Raw genomic sequence first — 21,114 nt, forward strand, 5'->3', positions numbered from 1 at the left:
TCGTGAAGCTAAACGAACACGACTTTTTCCCGAAATGTATTTAAAATACCGTGCAATGTTTTACGAGTATGTGAAGCAAATACGGGTATTTCGTGACCAAATATATAAATGCAAAAAGAAATGTATAATTAAGAGAGTATGTTTTCACTTTCACGCAATTAGTCACATGTTTAAGTTTTTGTTATTGTATATAACTTTATCAAATGAACACAGCCATTCACTCGTGAGAAAGCGGCAGAGGCTGCGAAACGCGTTGAGTGTTGTTGTTGCCAAATAAAAACACTTGAACCAAGCTAACCTGGGCCTCGACTCTCTGTCATCTATTAAAGACGGTAAACTTTTGGATATATATATATATATATATATATATATATATATATATATATATATATATATATATATATATATATATATATATATATATATATATATATATATATTCCTCCTCAGCTTGCTCTGCGCTCGCAGACACCGCCTCCACGCCAGCAAAGAATGAGGACCGGACCAACAGAGTCAGCAAGATGGTATTTATTTCAGACAAAAAACAGAACCAGCGACGCGTTTCGGGCGGAAAGCCCTTGGTCACGCTGCAACATGTTTAGGATCATTATGCTATTTTATAAGTGTATGCAGTGATGTTGACGCCGCCCCCTGGTGGCGTCCACCATGATCACGTGACATATAGTAAACAGTGAAAAAACACTATCGCTAATATACTATTACATTTGCTTGCATGTATACAAGAAATTATTACTGGTTAAATCCAGGAATTAATCCAATTCAGTAGAATAATATTGTAGGTCAGAGGCATTAAGACACATTTCTCCATTGTCAAATTAAAATTCAAATGACATGTACACCAATTCTGTGCAAATATGCAAGTTTTTATATATAGCAGCGAAAGTTTAAAGTGCATAGATAAAAAAGTGCATAAGTGATAAAGATGTAATAAAGTGCAAAAAGTTGCGGGAACATATTAAACTACCCTTAGAACAGTGCAATTATGCAATATGCATTGATATTTGCTTGAGTAAATTCATCAAACAATCCTATTCTATTTTAAGTTCTTTTAAAGAGTTCCAGGTAGAGAAAGAGATTATTATCCAAGAAGCTAAAAATGACAATATGTACAAATAACACCATATCTCATATATGTACACAACCACATAATCCCCCACACATCTAACCAGTTGTAACAGTAAATCAACCCAATCTAAATTAAAACACACTGTAATAACGAACACAAAAAGACCAAATTAATCTCAAAAATATATATACACACACATATATATATATATACACACCCACACAAACCCCCTATTTTTATATACAAGTTTGCACTTCTGTGCATCTCCATATATACACTTTGTATGTTTACGTTCAACACAATATATGTACAAATCTACAAATTCTACCTTCATATTGAAATAACTATACAGTCTAAAATTGCCATTAGAATAATTACCATAAAACTCTTTCAATGAGTCCTGGAATATAAATATATGAGTATAGTAGAAATGCATATTGATCATATATATATATATATATATATATATATATATATATATATATATATATATATATATATATATATATATATATCCAAACAATCTTCCCTTCCTGTAGAACTCCACAGAGTGGATTTTAATGAAGACCTCCGTCCCCATGCGCCGAGGCCACCCTGAAAGTGGTTTGGCTCCTGACGGAGAAATGCAGTTGGATATATATATATATATATATATATATATATATATATATATATATATATATGTCGAGATGCTTGATGAGTGCGCGCACACACGCACGATAAACCATATTATTTGATTCAACCACTTGTGCATTGTTTGCATGTATCCATGTAAAAGGCATAAGACAGAAAAGAAACTAGGATGTGTACAGTCAAATACAGTGGGGGTCAATTTCGAAGAAAGTAAGACACTGTTTAAAAAGACGGTGAATAGAAAATGCAGAAATAATCATAAAAAAGGGGTCAATTCTGAGAAAAAGTAAGGGAACAGAGTAGAAAATAGACATGGGAGAATGGGGTCTGCAGGTGCTGGTCTTATAATGTTAGCATATACTTTAGTGTGCAGCTGCTGGCTTGATTGTTTGCTTCCTTTCAAATGTTAAAATATTTTTACATCGATTTTAATGACAAATATATATTTTTTAAAGTATTATGCGCTCCTGCAGGAATACCTATGCAGTTACAAATAATAATGTAAAACCCATGATGTAGAACTAACTACACTGACAGCACACTGCAGCATAACTTAAATGCGTACTGTACTCCAAAATGAAATTTCCCAACTCTCAAGTCCCCTACCCTGGCTACCTCACCATGAAATGATTAAATAAACCAGCATGAAAAAACATTTGATGCAGCTACGATTGTGGTATACTTTAAGCAAGGAAGAACTAAAGTACATTACTACAAAACAACTTCATATAGTAACCTCACAAAAACCTAGTAAAAGGTTCAGAATGTGTGTAAAATGATAAATATTATTTAAAATAAACAGGTGCATTAGATAACTGCATTTGCATATTCATTGTAGAAGTAAATCAGAACAAAAACTTGAATTTTACTACAAAATTTTGCACAGCTGGCCTTAGAACACAGTACGAGGCTTACCTCAACATATGAAACTAGAAATGGAAGGATGAACACCGTATTGTCCATTTAAAAAGTAAACGCATGTAGATTAACTTGTGTATATTTACCCCTACACCTACTTGTAACTAAATTTCTTTAGTCACAATTTCCGAGTGTATACTTATACCTAGGTGTAGGCTTGCTTGTAGGATTGAGCCTCTCACATCAGAATGTACAAGTGTGAAAAGCGACTATTAGTAACTTTTCACCTGTTGGTAGAGTTCTCCATTTTGTAGTATGTGATTAGTACAAAATGAAGTTTGTAATTTGGGCCCATTGTGTCAGAATAGTGGTCTCAGCTTCCAAGTATAAAGATGATTAGAATGGAATGATGTGGAGAATGACACAGGAATGTCAAGTCTGAAAACACTGACTACTCTTCCTACAATGAATAGTCGAACTGTATCACATCAGAAGACAAGAATCAACCGTAAACATACTTTTCGTGAGGCGAAGAAAAACAGTTATTTTTATTATTATTTTAACTTCAACTGCGGCCAAATTATTCTTCATACTACAGAGAACAAATCAATGGAGGTTTTAATATAATACGGGAGTGCTAACATCAATTTGTAATCATGAACAATAAGTCAATGACAGAGTGCCCGATTACGACGTTGGTGGTGTGGCAGTGGGGCTGCCACTCCACCGCCCCGCTGCCACACTGCCAAAGCCGTGTTAACAACGCCTGCCAGATTAAGTTTTTTTTGTCTCTGGCGGGTGTTTCTTTGGCGGTCCTAAGGCGGTGCCTATGAAAAAAGGCCCCGCAATGGGAAAGTCAATGGTTGTTCTGGGGGGCATATACACAGAGGTTGCACTACATGTGCCCCCCTGCATGCAACCCATGCCCTGAGGCAGCAGGGGAGGACTCACCGCCATGAAAACCATGGCGGAGAGGAAACTCGCACTATGCTTGGTGATGCCGCAGCTACACCATCAAGCATACTGCAGCCTCAAGACCGCCACAACACCGCCAATGATAGCAACGGTCCTATGGCGGGTGGTCTGACCACCCAACTTGTAATAGGGCGGTCAGACCACCGGTTTGGAGTTGCTCGAACCACCACAACGAGTTTGGCTGTCCAATGGACCACCAAACTAGTAATTAGGCCGAGAATATACACTAAACAAGGGTAGCTCGTGTTAAAACACTAAGGCCCTTAGGTATAAACACATTTCCCCACAGAAACAGAAAAGCTAAAACCCTTTGGCACATCAGGCCCTAAAATAGGTCAGTGTAACCAAGAACCTACATAATTCTGGGATTAGTCAATACCATAGCAATACTAAAAAAAAAATGAAAGAATGCCCTTGAAAGGCACCTAGAAGGGGGAGTTTGATCAAACATCTAAACAGCTTACAGATAGCAACAGAATAAATGTAAAATGACAGCATTTTCCTTCTTCAGACATTCCTTTCTTTCCGCTACTCCGAGCTCAAGAATAAAGTGAAAATTATTGAATGTGAAAAACTACACTGTAGGTGCAGGACTAGTTAAAAGTTATATGAATTACATGATATGAAAAACGTATTTCAGAATTAAGGAAGCCGCAGTGTGTTCTAGAATTAGCTGCCGTCTGTGACACAATGGTTTCATTTTTAATTCTGAGAAAACGTTTTTGAATCATTTTAAATGGTGAGAAATGTACAAAAACATAATGAGATAGTAAAATTCCAATGTTTCCCCTAACTGAGCTTTGCGAGGTCTATCAGTGCGACACTAAGGAGTGAGTTGTTACTGCAGAACAGAGTGCCGAAGAAAAAATGGCAGGAACAGTACCCAGAATGAAGGGGGAAACAAATAATAATAAATAAAAGAGTGATTTAAAATGTACGTATTCTGACAAACCAGAGAGCTTGGCAATGCAAAAGGAACGAAACAAAAACGCGTTAAGAAATTGAAGCAGATTTTTTCTAGTACAATACTTCCACCCTGGATTGTCTTCCATGAAAGACTTATACTAACACTACAATGACATATTTCCCTACCATGGACTCATCAACAACAATAATGTTTCTGCGGCAGTCTTGAAACCCGGAACGGGCGGTGTTAAAAGAATAAAAAAGCAACCACAAACAATCTGTGAACTATTTCACGCCACAGAGGGGCACAGGAAGAAGACCAAACCTACAGTGAGGGAGAACACTGCCCCCACCCCCCAACTATAGCCTTGAAAAGTAATATTTTGGGCTCGAGTTTCACCTTACATTTTGAAGTGGCTAAATCTAGGTCCATTTTCGAGATACTTACAAATTATTTAACACATAGCTAAATAGTATTTCCAAAATAACCAATGTTTTTGTGGTAAATCTGTATGTTACACATTTCAAGGCGTTTTCCTCTTCTGACCCAACAAAAAAACAACCCTAAACGAAGGGTATGACTTTTCGCAACTGGGATGTGCCCATATTATTTATATTTAACTAAAAGGAACACAGGTGAGAACATGACATTCGACCAAAACATACAAAAGGAAGATTAAGAATAATCAAAAATCTAATCAAATGAAAGCATTGTGGAACATTTCTTTGATAGCCCCGGATCGTGTGTTTGACTAATAAATTGGTGGATCATTCTTAAAACAATATACACAACAGTAAACAATACAAAAACAGAGATGAGGGGTGTTTGCTTAACAGTCACAAAATAATATTTTCAGGACCAGACTGGTCTTTTTGCACGTAAAAGCAGCACCCTACAATTTACACTTTCCTCCATCTTCGACCTAATAAAATCATATTTTTTTCCATTAAAGGTCCCACACACAAAGCCGGACACACACAAACACTATTTTCACCTCCAGCAACACAATCAAATTCAGCCACACCACATAACTCACCTGGACTGACCACACTATTGAACACTTCACCATTATTAATGCCCAGCACACAATCACCAGGCGTCAGATCACCTCCCACCGTAGCTGGAGCAAGAGCATTTGATACGGTCAAACACGAGAATCTACTGGAGCTCCTAAATACCAGAATGGGCATATCCGGGACGGTTCTCAAATGGTTCACGTCCTTTCTGCACAACCGTTCTCAGAGGTTCAAGATCAACAACTCACTGTCCTCACCTGTGCAAGTAACACTGGGCATCCCGCAAGGCTCCTCCCTATCCCCCACATTGTTCAACCTCGTCATGGAACCACTCACCACCTTGCTCCAATCCTCTAAGGTACATTTCCATATGTACGCCGATGACACTCAGCTCTACCTCAAGCTTCAATCCCCTGAAGACATCAAACTGCTGAATGCCACACTAAGAAACACCCAAGCTTGGCTGGCCGACAATCACCTCAAACTAAATGCTCTGAAAACTGAGTTCCTTCTGATCTCTCCTCCTGCAAAAAAGGCCATCACCCAAACCTGGCTCAATCATCTAACCGCACTCAATGTCCAACCCACCATCGTGGACTCAGCGAAATCCCTTGGCATCACACTGGACTCCAATCTCGACATGCAGCAGCATATTAGCATAGCAACTAAAGGAGCCAACTTCCAAATCAACACGTTGAGAAAACTCAAACCCTTCCTACCACCCAAGGACTTCCAAACTGTGGTACAAGCCTTAGTCATTCCTCGCATAGACTACGGAATTGTGGCTCTCAGCGGGCTCCCCCTGACAACAACGGCCCCCCTAAGAGCCTCCCTTAACGCGGCCGCGAGACTCATCACTGGCTCAAGAAAACACTCGCATATATCCCCTGACTTAAAAGCCCTGAACTGGCTGCCTATTGAAGCCAGAATTCAGTTGAAAATTGCCTGTATGACACACTCGGCCGTACACCACAAGGCACCCATCTACCTCTCTCACAAGCTGACCATATCAGGAGGCTCAAGATCCAACAGAAGCACAAACACTCTCCTCCTGAAACCACGGAGATTCCGGAAGGAAAAAACATACAAACGCTCCTTCTCTGGAATGGCACCTAGGATCTGGAATGCACTCCCGCCAGAAACCAGGCTTATCCCGTCCACTATACTCTTCAAGAAAGAGGTGAAAGCCATCCTTATGGCTAAATACACCTAAACACTATTGATACTGGAACAATGACAGCATTTGGCTCCCACATTATCGGCCTCAATAACCTGCAACACACCCACTACTGACTAATGCTCTGCCTTCAACATTGTGTTTACTCACCCTCTGGGGTGCTATAATCTTATCCGCGTCGACACTGTACGGCTTCCATATTATTGTTTCTTGATTGTTATTACTCTGTATACTCTTGTATGATTGATACCCTATTTTTGCAACTCACTGTCTACGGAATCTCATATTGATTTAAGAGTCTTGTCTATCCTACCTACTGTTTCTGTAAAGCGCTCTGATATCTGCAAAGATCTTGTTCGCGCTATATAAAACTTTAAAAATAAAATAAATAAATAAGGTCACTGAAACTCAGTGGTCACAGGCCCTCACCACCTCTCAAAACGAGGCCTCAACAGACCTCAACCGGCTGCCCAGAACTTCATCTCCAGGATTACTGACAGAGTCGCCCCACTAAAACATATAAAAATCCAACAAGACCTACAAACATGCCAGTTGGTACACCCCGAGAACTCAGGACCACCAAGAGCAATTGCCACCAAATGGAGAAACGCTGGTGCGTCACTAAGAATCTGCCGACAGAGCAGCGCACAAAACAGCCCTCAACAATTATTACCGGCACATCGAAGGAGCCAAGAAAGTAGCCATCCTCATCCGCTCGACTCCGCACCCAAACACACAAAGGAACTCTTCAAAATAGTCACATTCTTCAACCCGACAGCCATAGAAAACACCATTCACCCCTCCCAAGAACTCTACCTCACCCTTTCACTCTACTTCCACAGCAAGATCACCAACATCTACAACAATTTCAACCTCCAAACTGGCGTTCTTAACCCCAATGACCTCAACCAACCAGCAAACACCAGCCAAACCATTACCACCTGGTCTCTGCCCTCCACCCTGACCACCTCAGTCATTATGTCTTCCATCCACTCCCGGGTGCCCAGTGCCCCCTGCCCCCAATGCCTCTACAACCTTGCAACAAATCGAATCAGCTTGCAACTCACCGGCATCCTCAACACCTCAAATAGAAACACAAAGACTTCAGACCCCTTCTAAAGAAAGCCTCTGCCGACCCCAGCGATCTAACAAAAATTACTGTCTGATCTCCCTGCTTCCCTACCCAGCCTGAGTTCTGGAGAAAGCCATCATACAGCAGCTCACCGAATTCCTGGAGCAAAACCACCTACTGGATGCCTCACAATCAGGATTCCGAGCCAACCACAGCACTGAGACAGCTCTGATTGCCACCATCACATTGACAACATCAGAAAACTGTGGCCCTGATCCTTCTCGACCTCTCTGCTGCGTTCAATGCTGTTTCCCACAACACCTTCATCAACCGACTCTACAACATAGGCATACAGCAAGATTCCCTCAAGTGGAATTGCCACCTTCTTTACAGGACGCACCCAAAGGCATCATATGAGGTGTAATACAAGGATCATCCCTCAGCCCCACCCTGTTCAACATCTACATGACCTCCCCTTGCAGATATCGTCAGATTCTACAAACTCAACATAATCTTCTATGCAGGCGGCACTCAACTGATCCTCTCGCTCACAGAGGACCCCTAAAACTTCACAAGCATCTTCTGCAACGCCATGACCAACGAAGGAAAATGGATGAGAGACAACTGCCTCCAGCTCAACTCCGCCAAAACGGAAGTACTCGTCTTCAGGAAGAACACATCTGCATGTGACCACAGCTGGTGGCCTGCAGAACTCAGACGCACACTGGCCGACACTGCACGCAACCTCAGCATAATCCTCGATAGCCAGCTGAACAAGAAATGACAAATCAACGCACTAACCTTCTCCTGCTTCCACACACTTTGCATGCTCCGCAGAATCTTCAGATTGATTCCTACCAGCAACAGAAAGACCATCACTCAGGCCCTCGTTACCAGCCACCTCAACTATGTCAACGCCCTCTACGCTGCCATCTCCACCCAGCTCCAGACCATAACAAAGGCTGCAGCCAGACTCATGCTGGACCTATCCAAACAAACCCACATCTCCCCACTACCTGAGAGACCTCCACTGACTGGCTCCCCATCCAGAAGAGATGCCAGTTCAAGATCTTCACGTAAGCCTACAAAGCCCTCCATGACTTGGGGCCAGCCTACCTCAACCCTTGACTGAACCTTCACCAGCCTTCTATACAGCTGCGCTCCTCTTCACTCGCTCTCACCACCTGCATCTGTTGCAGCCGCAGTGGTGGCCGCTCCTTCTCCTACATCGCTGCCAAGACCTGGAATGACCTTCCCCTCCAGCTCCATACAGTCCCCTTGCTAGCAGACTTAAGAAAAGAGACTCAAGACCTGGCTTTTCTACAGAGACACAGCGCCCAGATACCCCTAGGGGTGACAGTGTTGCGCTTAACAAATGTTGTTTGATTTATATGTTTTGTCAATGAAAATCAATTAAAGATTAAAAATGATACCAGATTATCTTTCTAATTCTTAAAGTTTTACTTTCTAATATTGTAAGCTACATGGTACGGAGCTTTACTCTAGGGGCAGTAAACACCAGAGACATGAGAACAATGAAAACACTTTTTTTTTATTGGATTCATACATCCAAGTTAATGCTGGAAAAAATTAAAAGCACTTACATGGTGCATATGATGAATTCTGATATTTAATACTACAGCACAAGTACACTGTTGTTTGAGGGTCTCAGTCAAATTAAAAAACAGAGGAGTACTTACAATCCCGAAGGCAATCGGTTAACGGTGATACCAAATGTAAGGTGAATAGCTTCGACAAGTATAAACTCAAATAGAGCTGAGAGTATCCAGGTTGCCAGTAGGAAAGACTATTAAAAAAATGAAACATATAAGCTATTAGGCAACATTTAAAGTTCAAAAAAGGCTTATCAAAATGTTATAGCATTGTTTTCCATAGTATCTATTGTACACATGCCTGATTTCAAAAAAGTACTTGCTGCACAGGTCAAATTAAAGAGAACGTGATAAAGTCACTTTTTAATACAATTCTTGGAACCATACAATAAAAAGGACAAATACCAGCTCTAGTACAGGTTCATCAGTATACCACCGAAGATAGCAGCAGTCATTGCATGCATGTTAAAACTGTCTTGTACTGACCTCATTCATCTTTTATCCCTCTCACCATCCTTAATCTGGGACCACCATCTTTAGGTTGACCCCACGAAACAGCGCAAGCTGTGTGGTTGAAAAATATCTACTGTAGGCTTACCATGAAATTACAGGGGCATAGAGCCCACCCACTGTTTACCACTTGTTTACTTCTTATTACACGTCTTTCCTTGTCTCAGCGTGTTCACCTTGTGTTTCTCCCTCCCCTTAGCCTAGTCTGTTTACCATCTCTCGGATTGGTTGGCTTCTGTCCTTTTACTGCTCACTTTTAGGAAACTATTTTTTTCTTTTTTTTTATCTTAAGCAGTCCATGCGAGTGCACGTGTTTTCCAGCACTCTCCCTTGAGCGCTTTTCACCCCTCCCAAATACCTGCATTCAGGCTCCATCTTGTGGACTTCCTCCTGTATCAAGCTCGCTCTTGTGCACTTCTTCCCTTCAAAACTCTCTTCCCTGTGCTCAGTGTTGTTTCGTAGCCAGTGTGCGTCTCCTCCGTCCCCTGTGTTGCTCTCCCTCATGTGCTACTTTATACATCCCCTGCCAGCTCCCTATTGATTTTCCCACCTGTTCCTTCCCTGCCCCCACAGCCACTGTCTTTTTCACTTTTGGCCATGCAGCACAGCATCTTGCTGATGCTGTACAGAATACCCAAAAAAGCATTGGCGAAGCTAATAGGTCCCAAAGGCAGGATTTATTGGCTTTGCCATTGCTGGTTATAGTATGCCAGTAAGAAACTGGTTCAAGCATCCTGTAATTGACACTGGCTGCTTTCAGGTAGAACCCTGCCAGTAAGCACAGGGCTGGGTTATTAATATACATAAGATTTCTGAAACATGCTATATGTGTTGTCCTCAAGCTACTTCTATGAGAATGGCTCTGGGTGCTATAGGATTATTTAAATAAATTCCCACTGGCTGACTTCGGATCCTGTTCGTTTGTCATTCCATTTCATGCTCTGCAGACAAGACCGCGTTCTGGTGTCTTACTGTTAGTTTTTGAGCAAACCAGCACCGTGGCAATTGATTGTATCTTACAAATGTGGCCCTATTGACAGGACCCTCCTGCCCCTTTACCCTACCCCCTTACCCGTCTACGCTCCATGTATCTCGTCCTCTATGCTCTTTAAATGTTTTACTAGTAACTGATGTAACTTGTAACTGATGTATTTTTGTAACATTGTGGAACCTCATGTAAAGCGCTCTGATACCTCCGGGTCTAGCTAGCGCTATATAAAACTCATCAAATTAAATGAATAAAATAAAATAAAACAAGGGGGCATCAAAATGCAGCTTCAACTACAGCAGTAGAAATCCTTGCACTGAACCTGGTGAGCATACCTGAAACAGTGGTGTTCAAAACCTCCCAGATCACATGCCAAGTTCTCGTTCAAAACAGAGTAAAAAATACTGTGAAGATCAGATTTAACACACATTACAGTACTGAGAGCAATCAGATTATTGCATTTTTTGGAAACATTAGAAGGTACTTCAATTGTCTCAAGACTTAATATCACATTTAGGAAATCGAAAACTTTAGCACATTTTAGCCCAAGCGATACTATCAGTTTAGAAAAGCAATCAAGAAAATACCTAGCACATTGTTTACAGAAAACCGGTTGGTTTCCACAAATGTTGGCAATATATATATATGTTGTATATATATATACTAATGAAAAGATGCAAACTCTGTCCAACCACCTAAAAACAAAGACGTTTCAAATTACATTCATACATTGTAACACAATTCATTGCTTAAATATGTACAAAACAGTATGTTGGGTAGTTTATCAGATCATTTAAAGAAAGATGCTTTAGAAACTGCGGATACAAAATGCTCCTTGATATACAGTTAAATGAATAATTATCAAAGTTCTTGAGTATATCAGGTTTGTAAAGGTTGAGAATATTCAACACAATAGGAGAGGAGGAGACAATGAGTTAGGCTGCATCCCAGTCTATTAATATTTGGCACACCATGCCATTTCAGTTTGGACTCGGCCATATGCAAATCATTCTTGACTCTGCTCAAATGGAAACAGTCCAGACCAAACCGCGAGCCCAAGTTCTCGTGGAACAGAACACCAGCAACCCAGGACTAATTTTGCCTTCATGAGGGCTCATCAGCCACGTATGGCTTGGTCCCAGTGGTACAGTGTGTACGGAACCCATGTCTGGGCATATCCATCCCACTTAGGACATCACACTGAAGTGATGGATGAATTGCTTTGTTTAGTCTAAACCACTGGCAATTATTATAGGCCGTACCCTAGTCTACCGTTGTTTCGCACACCATGCTACCTCAGTTTGGACCAAGTCATGATGTAAGCAGGTGAGCCACGCATGGCCAAGAAATAAACAGCTGCTGTGAGCTCTCCTCCCACAGGAAAGGCACTATGCCTTTAACCCTTTCGATGCTGATGACGAGCTCAGCTCGTCATCACCCACGGGTGTCATGTGCTGATGACGAGCTGAGCTCGTCATGAAAACAGCAAAATGGTAATTCCCAGCACAGGAGGGGGAAAACGCCTAGCAGCCAAGAGGTTAAAATGGAGGCTCTGTAGGATTGAAAGCACTGCCCTCTAGCGAATGTGGACGCTTCCTGGTCCAGCAGCCGAATAAGTCATCGTATGATTTATGGAGAGGGGCCCTGCTCGCCATCATGTGAACCATGCCAGCATGGGCACAGCAGCTCAGGCATGGAGAAGCTCAGCAGTTTGTGCATATGGCAAGGCCGCAAGTGTTTCACTGCTGAGTGTTAACGTGACCATTCCCCTACTTTTATAGGGGAAGAGGGGAAGGCCACAGGCTGCTGCTTGGAACAGAACCTTCACAGGCACTTTCATCCCTCATCAAGACCATACAGCTAATGGTTGTTTTTATCTGGACAACTCTTAAAAACACTTATTGGTCAACAAACAGACCGCAGAGGATAAATATCCACAAGCAAAACAGGCCTATGGTCCCAAGGATTGGCCACTACAAAACAAAGCATGTTGACACTGCAAATACTAGAGCTGGCCACTGGTCAAAAGCTGAAAACCAAACAAAGGCATGCTTTTTTCTACAGCAAAGCTGAAGCATGCTTTCTACAAGGTAAAGCTAACACACAAACATTAAAGCATCTGCGCAGAGTGGGACGGTTGCAACAGCGCGATGAAGGGGGCAACAACATGAAACTATAGGAGATGGCAGATGGGCAAGCAACAAGAAAGAAAAAAGTATCTCCATATGAGCAGGGGAAGTACACTAATAAAACAAATAAACAGTACTTGGTCCATGCTCCATCAATAAACAAACACACAAGAAGAAGAAAGAGGAACTAATGCACTGAACAAGAAGAAGCAAGGAAAGGAGAGTCACAATGAAGCACACCAATGGTAAATAATGGGTGGACTAAAAGCCCCTTTTTAGAGCTTTTTTTTAAAGCAACAACTGTTTGTCACAAGCGCATGCACAGTCTCAGGCAAGACATAAAAAAGATCCCTGTGGCACATCACAGTGCAATATGACAGACTTATCAAATTCCTAGCCCAGAAGTTACTACATGCAGTATGGTGATATCAACATCATCCAGCACCTACTCTCTGCCTCTCTGGAGGCAAAGGCCCAATTGTTTACCACACAAAACACACTTTTGATTAATGTGGTCCTGAAGCTGTGCTGTACTTGCTTTTTCTATACATTTAGCAACAAGGAGCATTTGAGATGGGAGTGACATTTTTTTAAATCCGGCAAGTCAAGACAAGACCTGATTTTTTCATGAGAGACATGTTCCATGCTGTTTTCAAAACCACCGAGATCATTGCCTCTTAAAAGGAACTGTTTACCATTACCCACATGAATCAAGCTACTTGTTTACAAACCTCCTTACAAAGTTTGGTGCTGCACAGATTTCCAGGACAGTAGGGAAAAAAGCTTTCATGCAGAAGAAACCGATTGGTGTAAGGGCGCTTTACAAATAATTTTAAAATAACAAGACTCTAATTTTGCAACACATTGTATTGTAGCATTTGTATAATGCTTTTTCTACATTACAAGGCTAAAAGCATATAATATAGCTACAAACAATACGCCTCTTTGTATGACTGAGAAAGAGGAGTGGATTGTATTTAAACTATGGGCATGAGTTAAGCCCAGTATCAAGAGAGAAACAAATGATGCATTTCATTAGTAATTTTAGAAGGTACTGAATAAAACTTACTGAAAATTTTCTGCTACCATACCGTCTTTCAAATATCCTGAAGTTATATACCAGAAGGCCACTGCAGAATGTATCTTTAAGGTCTAAACAAATTGTTCGCCCCAATAAAATTCTCCAAACCTGAAAGGAAAACCACACACAACATGTTAGATTTACACCAATGCAGATTTCCTAGCAAAATATAATGTATATTGCTAAAATCATTGTTTCGAAATGGATAACGTGTAATGTGGTGTATGCATGAGAATAGAGCATATGAAATGCTTTAAGAACACACACTATACATCCAAGCAACTAAACATGGACCTCTACTATGTACAATAGGAGGCAGGGAGAAAGTTTGAGAGGACAGAGCATCCGTGAAAGATATACCACTTGCCAAGCACAAATGCATACCCAAAATGCGGGCAGGCCCAACTTTATATGGAGAAACTGGGATGTATTGATTAACAGCACTGGCAAAGAGAGTGGGACTTTCAAATAAGTGCTGGATTAAGGGAAGAAGACAGAAAGGGAGAACCTTGTAAGTTTAAAGAAGTGTTTTTATAACTGAGGTAAAGTCCCTAGGTCAAACTTTGTGGGTTAGTGAGAGAAAAATCATGAAACTTGACAGCATACCATGTGATGACTGCACCATTCAGTTGGAGTTGGAAAAGGATAAGTTACTTACCTGTAATCCTAGTTCTCTTCCAGGGGTATCCTCATCAATAGTCATAAGCACTGAATATTCCAGCCCACGTGCGGGGACCCCGGAAATAATATACAAATATATATGAAAATCACATATATCTAGCTCCGCATATATGTATGCACATATATAATTTTTTCTCACACCAATGCAGCCCCAAACTGAAGCTAAACAATGCAATTACTCATACATGCACTGAATAAGCAAGAAAATAAACACATTAGGTCAAATAGCCCTTGAACTCTGTATTTTAATGAGCAAAACACTCATAAATCCTGAAAATTGCTCATAAATAGACACTGTTAGCCCATAGGCTGCATTGTAAAGCAATAGCATAGAAAATGAAACCATTTTCAACAAATAAAATTGGCACCGTGCCTTTTAGGCAGCCATGACCCCTGGCTTCCCATCATGCCTCAAGGGTGACAGTTAGGTCAGTTGTTCTTTGCATAACCCTGAAGACAGGGCTCAACAATAAACTATAAATACATTGATCAAGCCCAACCAACCACCTGCAGGTAAATGAGAAGAAAACATGACCCAACCCAAAAAATTGTAACAGCCGAACTCAGTTTCCGCAAAGAGGTCTGGCCTACTTGGGTATCTGCTCTAGTGTCCGAATCTAGACAGTAATGTCCGGTAAATGTATGGACGGACCTCCAAGTCGCCGCCTTACAAATCTCAGACATAGGCACATTATTAAGAAAAGCTGTAGTAGCCGCTTCACCTCTGGCGGAATGTGCCTTGGGGAAAACCCTAGGGTCTTCTGCGCCAACTGATGAGCCAGCTTAATACAAGAAACTATCCACCTTGAGATAGAATGTTTCGAGGTTGCATAACCTGGTCTTATCGATCCATAGTTGACAAATAACTGATCAGACTTAAGTATAGATTTGGACTTATCAAGATAGAATTTTAGAACTCTTTTCAGGTCCAAAGAATGCAATGCCCTCTCAGCTGATGTGGAGGGATTGGGTAAAAAGGTGGGTAGAGAGATGGTCTGATTTACATGGAAATGTGACACCACCTTAGGTAGAAAAGAAGGATGTGTTCTCAATACTACCCTATTCAGATGGAACACTGTGTAAGGCTCTTTGGAACAGAGAGCCTGAATTTCGTTCACCCTGCAAGCTGACGTGATTGCTACCAAAAAAGCAGCATTCCAAGAAATTTGCTGCAAGGTTGCTTTATGAATGGGTTCAAAAGGTGGACCCATCAATTTTGATAGCACCAGGTTCAATTCCCAGGGGGGTGACGGAGGTAGCACCGGAGGATAAACCTTTTTCAAACCCTGCAGAAAGTCTTTCACAGCTTGCAACTGGAAAAAAGAAGGTTGGGAAGGTGATCGCCTATAAGCCGTTATAGCAGCCAAATGCACCTTAATGGAATTAAATTTCAACCCTGCTTTAGCCAGATATGATAGGTAAGGGAGAATGACTTCTTCCTGACCCTTGATTGGGTGACAATTTCTCTGTATACACCACATATAGAAACGCTTCCACTTGCATGCATAAGAATGTCTTGTGAAAGGACGTCTCGCCTCCTTCAAGATGGACATGCAGTCCTGCGGCAGTCCTAGGTGGCCGTATTGTATGACCTCAGGAGCCATGCTGCCAAGTTCATTGACGGAAGGTTGGGATGATGAATCCTCCCGTTCATCTTGGACAACAGGTCCAGCCTGCATGGCAGCTGCCTGTGAAGACTCACGGACAGAGGAAGAAGGCCCGTGTACCACCATTGCCTCGGTCAGTCAAGGGCAATGGGAAAGATCGTTGTGCACGAGTGCGTCAGCTTGCTCACAACCTTCGGGATCAGCGAAAGGGGCGGAAAGGCGTACACAAATTCCCCTGACCGGTCTATCAAAAGGGCATTCCCTTTCGATCCTGGTCGGTAGAATCTTGAGGCGAAGTCTCGGCATTTGGTGTTTTTGTCGTCTGCAAAGAGATCTATGGTGGGACGGCCCCATGACTGGAAGATGTCTTCGACTACCTCGTCGTTGAGAATCCAGTCCTCTCTGTCTTCGAAATGCCGGCTTAGCCCGTCCACTCTCACATTCTGTTCTCCTGGGAGGTACACTGCTGTGACTGACAGATTGCGAGCCAGGAGCCAATGCCAAAGGTGTTGAGCCTCCAGTGAAAGAGTCCGTGAGCGTGTTCCTCCCTGCTTGTTCAAGTAGTACATTGTGGGGGTGTTGTCCGTTTGTACTAACACTGATGACGCCTGAATCGAGGGTAGGAACGCTTTGAGGGCTAGGTGGACTGCCCTCAACTCCAACATGTTGATGTGGTAAGTACGCTCTTTGGGAGACCACAGACCTTGCATCTGGAGATGACCCATGTGTGCTCCCCAGCCTTGTAGAGAGGCATCTGTGCTCAACGTCTGGGCAGGAGGAGGTTGATGGAACAGAATTCCGACCTGCATATTTTGCCTTTTCATCCACCAAGGAATGGATGCTCGCGCTGCATCTGACAGTGTAATCTTGTCGTCACAGCGAGCTGATTGCTGGTCCCACTTGTCCTCCAGATCCTGCTGAAGAGGACGGATTCGTAGCCTGGCATTCGGGACCAGGAAAATGCAGGATGCCATCGACCCTAGCAGGGAGGCAATCCTTCGCACCCTCAGATCTTTGTTTCGAAGCACCAGTTGACACTCCTGAGCAATGGAACACTGTCTCTCCTCCGAAGGAAACACTTTTCCTACCTCAGAGTCTAGCAGCGCTCCTAGGAAATGTATCTTCTGCGTTGGCTGTGAGATTGACTTGTTGAAATTCACATGCAGACCCAACTGGTGGCAGAGATCGATGCAGCTCGGAAATTGGTTCCTTACACTGTCTGGGGAAGGACCTTTCAACAGCCAGTCATCCAGGTACGGGTACACGAAGTAACCCCTGCGGCGTAGAGCGGCCGCTACCACTGCAACACACTTCGTGAACACTCGGGGGTTGATCTCAACCCAAACGGGAGAACTTTGAACTGGTAGTGGGAGTTCCCCACCCGGAACCGAAGGAATCTTATGTGAGTGTGAGTTATCGGGACATGAAAATATGCATCTTGTAGGTCCAGCGAACACATCCAATCCTCCTGCCTGAGATGTGGATATATTTGATGAAGCGTCAACATGCGAAACCTTTATTTCTTGATATACAGGTTAAGTGTTCTCAAGTCCAGAATGGGTCTGTTTTCTGCTTTTTTGGCCCGTTTTTCTGACCAGAAAGTATTGTGAATATACTCCTTTCTCCCTTTGAGAAATTGGCAGCCTCTTGATGGCTGACTTTTTGAGGAGGATAGCCACCTCTTTTTTCAGTAGGTTCAGCTGATGACTTGATGTTGGCATTGGAGGAACGGGTGGAGGCAGATGCTGGAAACAAAGACAGTATGCATTCTGAAGTATAGCTAACACCCAGCGATCTTTTGTAAAGGCATGCCACTCTTCCATATGATGCGCGATGCTTCCCCCCACTGGAGTGTTCAACGGCACTGGGGGAAGGAAGAACTCATGGCTTGGATTGCACTTAGTTGGAATTGTTGCCCTGGCGCTGATTTCCACCGCCTCTGGAGTTACGCCTGCCTCTGTATTGAGACTTCTGCTGCCCCTGGTTTGACTCTTCTGCCACTGAGGGGTTTGAACCCTCTGCTTGGAAGAACCCTTATTGTAGGAGCGAAACCTTTTCCGGAATTCTTTCTTCTGTTCAAGCCCCATGGCCTTAAGAGTATCTGATTCCGCCTTCATACGCTGCATCTCTTCATCGGTACTTGCACCAAATAAAGATGTTCCTGAAAAAGGCAAGTTCAAGATGTGGGACTGAGCCTCTGGTTTTAGGGTAGTAAGACGCAACCAGGAGGATCTCCTTGCACGTACCCAGTGAGCATAGCCATGCGCCGAAAGGGTAGCTATGTCCGCTGCAGGACTAATGATCTGATTGGAGACCTGGCTGCCCTCCAAGAGAATTTCCTCAAAGTCCTTCTGATCCTCTTGCGGGAGTTTTTCGATGAACCGCCGCAGAGAATCCCACAGGGACATATCATAGCGGCCCAAAAGCGCTTTCGCATTGGATACCTTCAGTAGTGAGGCTGAGGTGTTACAGACTCTTCTTCCCCATGAATCCTGCGTCTTGCTTTCCTTATCAGGAGGTACTGTGGAGGAGGAAGCCACAGCATGGGATTTTCTTGCCGCTGCGATAATGACCGAATCTGGTGGAGGGTCAGCTCTGAGAAAGAGAGGATCCTCCTCTGGCGAACGATATTTCTTGAAAGTCCTCGCTGGGGTGGCCTTTATCATCGCAGGCGTAAGGAACACCTCCATAACCAGTTCTATAATACCCAGATCCAAGGGTAGCAGAGGTTTGAGCGCAGACTTGTGATGCAAAGTCTCAAAAATTACTGAGGTCTTGGTCTGGTGAGTTGTCATGGGAACTCCCAGCTTAAGAACCCCTCTGCCCAAGATGTCTTGAAAAGTAAAGAGGTCGTCCACTGGAGATATTCTCGTTGGGGGACTATCTGTCAAAGTCAGGGAATAATCCCTATGTGATTGAGTAGGAGAAGAAGAAGAAGTCAGAGATCTGCGTTCCTTTCTTCTGCTCCTAGACCTGGATCTCCGTCTGCTGGAGCGCACCGGGGTGCGCGTTCGTTCCCTGGGCCTGGACACATGCCTGCCTAGATCCGCTGCTAGCATGGCCGCTGTTTCCTTGTCTGCAACCCAGTGATGAAGAGGTCTGCACCATCTTGGTGACAATCTGATGGAAGGCGACTTCTGAGTATCTCTCCTCGCAGGTGAACGTGTTGGAGGAGGTGATTTCCTCTGTTCGTGCAGTGAACGTGCAGGGAAATGCCCTGACCTTTCACTGTCGAAGGAATAGATAACCACATCTGAAGACCTATTACGGTGAGAGGAGCGAGAGCCTAATAAAGATGATGATGAAAGGCTCACTGGAGGCGTGTTCTCTCGTGAAGGGCCTCTAGAGCAGGATCTGTGATGCCTGATCCGTTGGACCCCTCTTCCTTTTAGCAGGAGGATTCGTGCACACAGGAGAATGTCCTATAGACATAGACCGTCTCCCCGAGGCCAATTCTCCCTCCGCAGCCGACGCCGACTTTGGAGATCTCTGCTGCGACAGTGACCCGTGATCTGGCGACGGAGTTGGCAAACTCGACGTCGTGGTTTTGTGGGTCGAAGTTGATGTTGGCAATACAGGCCTCGACGACGACGATGGAGGCTGAGCCGAGGATTGATGAACTCCCCCTTGCGGAGACCAGTGGCTCGAAGTCGAACACCTCTGGGATTCCGATGGAGAGACTTGCCTTGACGTCGAACTTCGGAGTTGAGAAGTTGACGAGGGATGCCTCGATGTCGTAAGTCGGTGCTTTGACGTCGACGGAGGAAGCTTCGACGACGAGCGTCGGTGGTGCGGCGTCAAAGGAGAGTGCCTCGAAGTCGAACCCTGGTGATGAGGCGTCGACGGAGTGTGTCTCGACGTCGAGTGCCGGTGATGAGGCATCGACGGAGTATGCCTCGATGTCGAGCGCCCGTGACGAGGTGTCGACGGAGGTTGCCTCGATGCCAAACGCCGTTGACTAGGCGCCGATGGAGGAAGCTTTGACATCAAAAGCCGGTGATGCGGCGTCAACGAAGGCTTTCTCGACGTCGAGCTCCTGTGCATCAACGGAGACCTCTCTCTAGACGCTGAACGTCAGCAGAGTTACCTTAGATCTCAACGCTGAAGTCTTCGCCGTCGAAGGAAGATGACTTTTCTTCGACATCGTCTTCGTCGTAAGCTTCAACGCCGATCCCGACGCCGAAGGAGAACATGTCGGGACTTCTCTCGACGTCGATCGCGTCCTCCGTTTTTTCTGTCTCTTAGGAGACCTACCTCTTTCAGAGAGGCCATAAATACTTATCTTCGCTCTGTCCTTGAGGGTTCTCCTAGATAAAGTCTTGCAGTGTTCACTGTTGTCTGCAGAGTGTGTCTCAGGGAGACAGAGGATACACACAGAGTGTGTATCAGTCCTGGCCTTCTTCTTCCCACAGGAAGGGCAGGTGTCAAAAAGAGAAGGCATTTTGACAAAAAGAATCCTTTTTTGAAAATCAAAAAAGACAGCTCTAACACTCTAAACCTAAAAGACGTCGAGTGAAAGTGAAAAATGTGAAGAATCACAAAGTATTTCTGACAGAAAGTAAAAAAAGGTAGGAGCTGTTAACCCATGGTCCTGGCTGAAGAAGCCGGAAAGAACAACTGACCTGTCACCCCTGAGGCATGATGGGAAGCCAGAGGTCATGGCTGCCTTAAAGGCACGGTGCCAGTTTTATTTGCTGAAAATGGTTTCATTTTCTATGCTATTGCTATACAATGCAGCCTATGGGCTAACAATGTCTATTTATGAGCAATGTCCAGGATT

General features: G+C 43.5%; 1 protein-coding gene across 1 annotated transcript in view; it reads right to left on the reverse strand.

Moving 5' to 3' along the window:
- Positions 1–21,114, reverse strand: part of UBAC2 (UBA domain containing 2) — an 873,507-nt gene that overhangs the window by 774,832 nt on the left and 77,561 nt on the right. Inside the window, exons 3-4 of the mRNA XM_086934381.1 lie at positions 14,035–14,154; positions 9,426–9,532 (exon numbers count right to left, since the gene is read on the reverse strand). Of these exons, the coding sequence (XP_086790507.1) occupies positions 9,426–9,532; positions 14,035–14,154 (227 nt within the window). The remainder of the gene's footprint in view (positions 1–9,425; positions 9,533–14,034; positions 14,155–21,114) is intronic.

This window comes from Lissotriton vulgaris, chromosome 8 (assembly GCF_964263255.1).
Source record: "Lissotriton vulgaris chromosome 8, aLisVul1.2, whole genome shotgun sequence".
NCBI lineage: Eukaryota > Metazoa > Chordata > Amphibia > Caudata > Salamandridae > Lissotriton > Lissotriton vulgaris.